Source organism: Epinephelus moara, chromosome 4 (assembly GCF_006386435.1).
Source record: "Epinephelus moara isolate mb chromosome 4, YSFRI_EMoa_1.0, whole genome shotgun sequence".
In the NCBI taxonomy this organism is placed as follows: Eukaryota; Metazoa; Chordata; class Actinopteri; order Perciformes; family Serranidae; genus Epinephelus; species Epinephelus moara.
Genome location: NC_065509.1, coordinates 13,223,420 through 13,229,870, shown reverse-complemented (window position 1 = coordinate 13,229,870; position 6,451 = coordinate 13,223,420). Strand labels below are relative to the sequence as shown.

General features: G+C 40.8%; 1 protein-coding gene across 1 annotated transcript; it reads left to right on the top strand.

The window, feature by feature from the left end:
- Positions 1–605: 605 nt before the first annotated feature.
- mospd1 (motile sperm domain containing 1) lies at positions 606–5,026 on the top strand. Its single transcript, XM_050043227.1, has 6 exons — positions 606–765; positions 1,903–2,202; positions 2,322–2,397; positions 2,631–2,863; positions 4,033–4,194; positions 4,307–5,026. Exons 2-6 carry the CDS (start codon positions 2,049–2,051, stop codon positions 4,336–4,338), a joined length of 657 nt encoding a protein of 218 aa, XP_049899184.1. The 5' UTR covers positions 606–765; positions 1,903–2,048; the 3' UTR covers positions 4,339–5,026.
- The last annotated feature ends 1,425 nt before the right edge of the window (positions 5,027–6,451 follow it).

Sequence of the window (6,451 nt, the reverse complement as noted above, 5' to 3'; positions counted from 1 at the left end):
TGTTTATTATAGACTCAGACTTTATATCAAAAGAGATTAGAATAAATTATCTCTTGGATTTAAAGGTTAGTGGAAGGTCACAGTGGCCAACCACAGACACAATGCCTACCTGCAGATGAAGGCCTTATCTGTCCTGGACAGGTTTGTCCACAGTATGCTGCATGTTTTGTGTAACACTTGCATTTGTTTTTCTGTGTTTGCTGCGAATGAAAAGTAGGTTGCATGGAGGGGAAATCTATTTTTTTCGGATTCAACATCAACCTGACTCTGAATGTAGAGTTGAGGCTTTTATTTTATGCCTAGCTTGGTAGACAATTATGTTCTTTAAGGATACTCGTGGTGAAACACTTCGAAAATCAATTCGCTTCAGTCCATAGTGGAAGTAGCTGTCTGTCACAATGTTTAGCTTCTTTATACTTTAACAGGCTTATTATTCTAGTTCAGTTAATATCTCACAGTATTCCGCAGATATAAGTGATTTGTTGTGCTTTAGGGCCTTTATAACACGCCTACATGCTTTACACAAGCAACGTTTTGAAGTTATTACCACACATCTCACTCCTTGCTTGGAGCTTTTTACGTCGGCTTTGTTGACGTCTTGCACGCACTCTGTCGCCCTCCGCCGTCCCGGCATGCACCGCGAGGTCTGCAGTATATTATTGACAAAGAAAAAAGGGCTGAAGAGAAACAACAACGGGGTGGGATCAGAGGCACAAACCGAGGTGATAGCACCGACGTTACACGAACCCGTGTGCTGACAACAAGGTAAAGTCTCACTCTGTGTGTTGTCTTCAAATAAAACGGCTCTGTGTTTTATTTCCTGTAATGACACTGCGCGTAGACAGCGATAAGTGGCTATCAGCTAACATCTGGGGGTTTCCTACCCGGCTAACGCTAACACTATTGTACAGCGTTAGCATTACACCATAACGATGTGTTATTACAGTGTCACAGCGTGTTAATGCGGTCATACTGTGGGGTTCAGTTAGAGAGTAGCCAAAAATAGGGTTGAATTTTCTTTAAATGTCACTGTTGCTTAATATACAATCAGCATATTGGCACAAATATCTAATTTCTTGTGTCTGTTTACGTTGTCACCGACCATTACATTGCACTTTAAAGGTAGCTTACATTTTAAGCTTACACGACACCGACACACAAAGATGGCACGATATTTAATCATAAAATATATATTTCAGTAATAAAAACTCAACTAAAAAGCTTCGCTGCTGCCGTTATATTAAACCAATCGTGATGTTTATGGGTACATGGAGAGCAAAGTGTTGCGACACAACGAGTGGCTCCTTGTAACCATGTAAACACTCAAGGGCACGTGACCAGCCACATGGCGTGTACCTAACACTGTTTGCTTTGTTGAACTTAAGTTATTTAAACTTGAACTAAATTGCCCCGACCCTCTGTTATTGCCCTGCTCTGCCTTCATCCCTTTATCTCCCCATGAAATCCTGCATTTAAAGTTAGTTTTTAGCGTACAGCTTTGTAAGTGGTCCCTCTCAGATCAAAGTATATATGTATATATGCAGTATATATGCCTGTAAGTCTCAAGAAATTGCATGAGTGAAATGATGACGTATTTTGTTTATGGTCATTAGCATAATCAATATACTGTTATTTGATTTTTATTAACTCTCAATTATTGACGTTGGCCTTGGCCTCAAAAGTCCAGTATCAGTTGTGCTGTGGTTGAATTTTTGGTAGTGCACCATATGAGCTTTATTGTATTTGTCACATGCACAATGTTTAAGTACAAAGTAATGAAAAACAACAGCTTTTGGACTCATAAATGCAACATTTTCTCATGACATGTAGCGTAATAAAAAATGAGTGTCTTAAAATGTATTTAAGTATTATACCACTGCCTCTTATTGTGTCTCTTCACAGTCCCAAGTCATGGCCCTGAGGCGATGAGAGTGGGAAGTGCCGTTTCCACCTGAAGGGATTCTACACAGCTCGAGAGTTTGTGGAGAGAAGGGTGGGGGGCCCAGGCAGACCGTGGACGGGGAAGGGGAAGAGCTCAGCTGGAGCCAATGCAGCAGCAGCATCGACAGCCTGAGCTGGTGGAAGGAAGCCTTCCCGTGTTCGTGTTCCCCACTGAGCTCGTCTTCTACGCAGATGAGCAGACGTCTCACAAGCAGGTGCTCACCCTCTACAACCCCTATGAGTTCGCCCTCAAGTTTAAAGGTCAGTTGGCAGAGTCGGTCCAAACCAAAACAATCCATTTGGGATTCTGTGTATGATGTATTATTTGTGTCACACACTTCAGGTTATTTAGATAAACTTTTCTTTTTTCTTGTTATCAGTGCTGTGCACAGCGCCAAACAAGTACACTGTGGTGGATGCCACCGGAGCTGTTAAGCCACAGTGTTGTGTTGACATGTGAGTCTGTCTTTTTTCATGTAGTGATAAAACAATAAAGGGACTACATTTCTTATCTACAAGCTTGTTGTTCCCTGTGGTTTTCCATCTGTATTATCATTGTTTACTAAACATTAACTTTTATGTTTGTTGGGCAGTGTTGACTGTATGTTTTGAGCCAGATGGTTGTTTATACAGCTGACCTGCCCATCTGGTGAAGTAAGTAGCCTGTCTTAATTTCTGTGCCCACACAGAGTAATCAGACACCGGGATGTGCGTGCATGCCATTATGGGGTGTACGACAAGTTCCGACTGCAGGTGTCGGAGCAGAGTCAGCGGAAAGCTCTGGGTCGCAAAGAGGTGACGGCCACGCTCCGTCCCTCTGCCTCACAGGAGCCGCCCAGCCCCCGGCCCCAAGATGAGGAACGCAGAATCAAAGAGCAGTTTGCAGACAGCGAGTTTTTTGAACAGACTGCATTTCAGACAGGTAGGATGAAGGACTGCTCTGTGGTCTCACCACTAGATGGAGCCAAATGCTCATAAACTCAAATTCAGGACCTTAGTACCATTTACTGGGGATATGTTTAGTAGCTATCTGCCTATCTGTCTTATCTAGTTTAAAAAAGATATTGGTCTCACAGACATAGTATGACAAGAATAACATACAGGTTGTAATTTTGGCATTTGATCTTGCAGCAAGGTAGGTGTCTGTCCTGTATTGCTGATACCATGTTAACCTGCTTCCTGTTCAGACTATCGCACACATAGTTACATCCTTTCACACAATCATAGCTTAATTTTTCTGCATTCAAACCAGTAGTACAAATCAAAGCCTTAATGTGTTCTGTCTATGTGTTATGTGTAACTGCTTTAACAAACACACAAATGCTGAGGTGGCAGAGTGGTCACTTGTACCAGCACCTGCAGAAAATGTGTTAAAGGATAAAAACCTACATACACCTACAATGAATTGATCCTACCAACAAGTACTGTCTGTGTATCCAAAGCCTGATAGATATTATTCCCCTCAGCCTCCTCATCAGTGAACCACACCTTCGCACTGGGTAACATCTTCCTGCATTACCATGAACACACACTAAAGTTTATTTTGAGTCATTCCCACATACACCATCCTGCTGCTGTAAATACTAAGTAGAGCACCAAATCTGCGCTATAAAATAGTCTCCAACAGATACACTGTTTATTCCAGGTTGAGTAATGCTTGCTAAAAACTACAGTGCCCTGCTGTTTTTAAAAAAAGACTCAATAAGTATTAGTTTGTTTGTAACCAAATCAGCTACTAAAGCTGGTTGCACCATGACTACCTGGGGCATAAGTTCCCTCGTCATGGTTACCATGCACATTAGCTCTCTGGCTGACAGGAGCCACTTGTCTCCATGGTGCAACTGCTTTGATTTTAGTAATGCATAAATAACAACTTAGTAACTGGTAAATCAGGCTGTTCACCCATTATTACAGATTAATGTATTTATTAATAAGCCAGAGACACACTGGCGAGTATTGAAAGACAATCTAATGCATTGTTGGTTTTGCTTTTTTCATGGGCTTTGTTCACATCCTTTAAAATATATTACTTGTCAACCATTCTGAGTGATGCATCTGATGGCAGTGTGTGCATCTGTGTGCACCTGACAGAGAGCCGTCCTGTTGCTGGAGGCCCCAGTCTGCTGACGGTGCTGCTTGGGCTGGTGTGTATGGCCGCCCTGATGCTCCCGACCCTGGGGGAGCAAGAATCTACTGTGCCTGTCTACCTCCACTTAAGTGTTAACAAGAAACTTGTAGCTGCTTATGTTCTCGGTAAGTAACACAAACCTGTCTAATAGGCAAAGACAGAATGTATGTTGAAAAACTAAATGTGAACTACACCGCTGTTGTTCAATATCCTGTTCTGTGTCTTGTTGTATTTTAGGTCTTCTTACGATGGTCATACTGCGCACATGAAGTGCCGTGAGCTGAGAGGAGGAGGGGAAATGACCTAAAGGACGACGAGAACATCCTCACACCAGAGGCACTGCGACACTTAAATGAGTACAGCTGACAGCAGAGGAACGTGGTACTTACTCAGTTCACCTCGTCCCCTGAAAAATACATTTTAGGATACTTGTTTTCAAATCCACACGTTTGTGTTAATACGTAAACTGACACAATACTGAACTGATGCAAACAGCGGAGACCTCGGGCGCATAGGTCAAAGGAATGGTAGTGTGAGAAGAGCTGTCCCTGAGCAGGGCCTGTGAAGAAACATGAGGCCATTTATAAAGTGTTTGACCTCATATTTCCTGTGTCTGTATTTTTATTGCCATTATGTAACAGAATATGGTTAACTTGAGTGTGAAGGAATCGACATGCAAACATTACACATGTATATAAAGCCATTAAAGTTTTGTTATGGTATTCACCTGTAACCATCATTATATTGATGTTTCAAAGCATTTTTAGTGTAGGCTCTGAGGACTAAATGCAGTTTTTTGCATGTGTGGATACCTTATCTGGAGGAGTATTTGTTTTTTCCAGCAGTAAGGTACTTTTACATGTCACCAAAGGAAAGATCTTCTTTTGAAGACAATGGTTTGTTCGCAGTACTATATCAATGCTCCATCAAACGTTTAATAAAAGACTCAATACAGATGTCTGGTATGATGTTTATAGATTAGGTTATTTAATGTACGTAACACGCTGGGTCAGTGAGGTTTAGCGCACATTACTTGGTCATAAGGCCTCTGTTAGCTTTGTATTGATGACGATAACTGTTCATTAACAGAGGCCTGTACCATGAAGCAAGTTCATCTTACCCAGGCTATCTTTCTGTTATCTGGTTTGACTAACCTTGACACTGGCCGTCTGGATAACCTGTACTACAAAGCTGGTTATCAACCAGTTCAGTCAAAGTGTTAACGACTACAGTCAAATGTCAATGGCATGGGATGTAGAGGATACTCTACAATCCCATTTTATAACAGAAATGTAGAAATATAAAAAATACTATCCATAAAGTTACTGTCAGCCGAGACTTAAATTATGTTTAGGTATCACTAGGCCTATATGGGACATTAGTTCAGAGTGTTTTTTGTTATTTAGTTATCTGATGATGAAACTACTTCAAGTATGTCACATAAAACACTTCAAAGTTATGTCAGACTGTTACTGCTGCTGAAGTAACAGGTGGGAAAGTAGTTGATGACTGATGATGTCTGTTTGACCAAAATGTTGCATTTGTAATAACTGGAGACGTTTTAAAATGTATGGATTATATTTTTTTTACTAGTTCTAGTCACACAGGTGTCTCATGCTATTTTGAGCTGCAGTCATGTTATCAGAGTGTAAAACAGCAACGCTATCGCTGCAGACTCAAATAAAATTCTGCTAAAATCATGTCTTAAGTGTTGTAAACGAACAATGGTTTTAAAACCAGTTGTAATAGACCTCTGAAACAATGAAATGACCTACTATTACTACTGGCTTCTAACAATATATAGTTTACCCTTTTTTTTTTTTACCTGAGACTCAAGACTTTCGTTCATGGTTCCTTTTTTCTTTAGTGATCTGATTGGTCAGAGGTCGGGGTATTGAAAGGCTGTGATCTGATACTCTGAAGTTAACTTGCTCCGCAGCAGGTTAGCTGTTAAACATAAGTTACCACAAAGCTTTATCCTAGTAAAGTGAGAACCAGCTTCATAGTACAGAAAATCCAGAGTTGCTATTTATCAGTCTAGATTGTTTTGGTGTGAGACGCTGAGTGTTTGAGATATCACCTGCAGAGATGTCTGCCTTCTCTCCAATATAATGAACTAGATGGCACTTGGCTTGCTGTGCTCAAAGTGCACAATGTCTCTTTCCAGAACTCATGACCCGGTTACTCAAGATAATCTACATACTTTGTTGTGAGCAGTTTCATGTAGGAACTATTTTCGCTCTACCAAACTACACCTGTCAACCACAAGCTGAGTGCCATATCATCCTTACTTAACCTTTATCCACCAAAAATAGAGTAACTCATGAAGGATGATCATAATGATATGATCTTGACATATTTAAAACAGCTATACACACATAA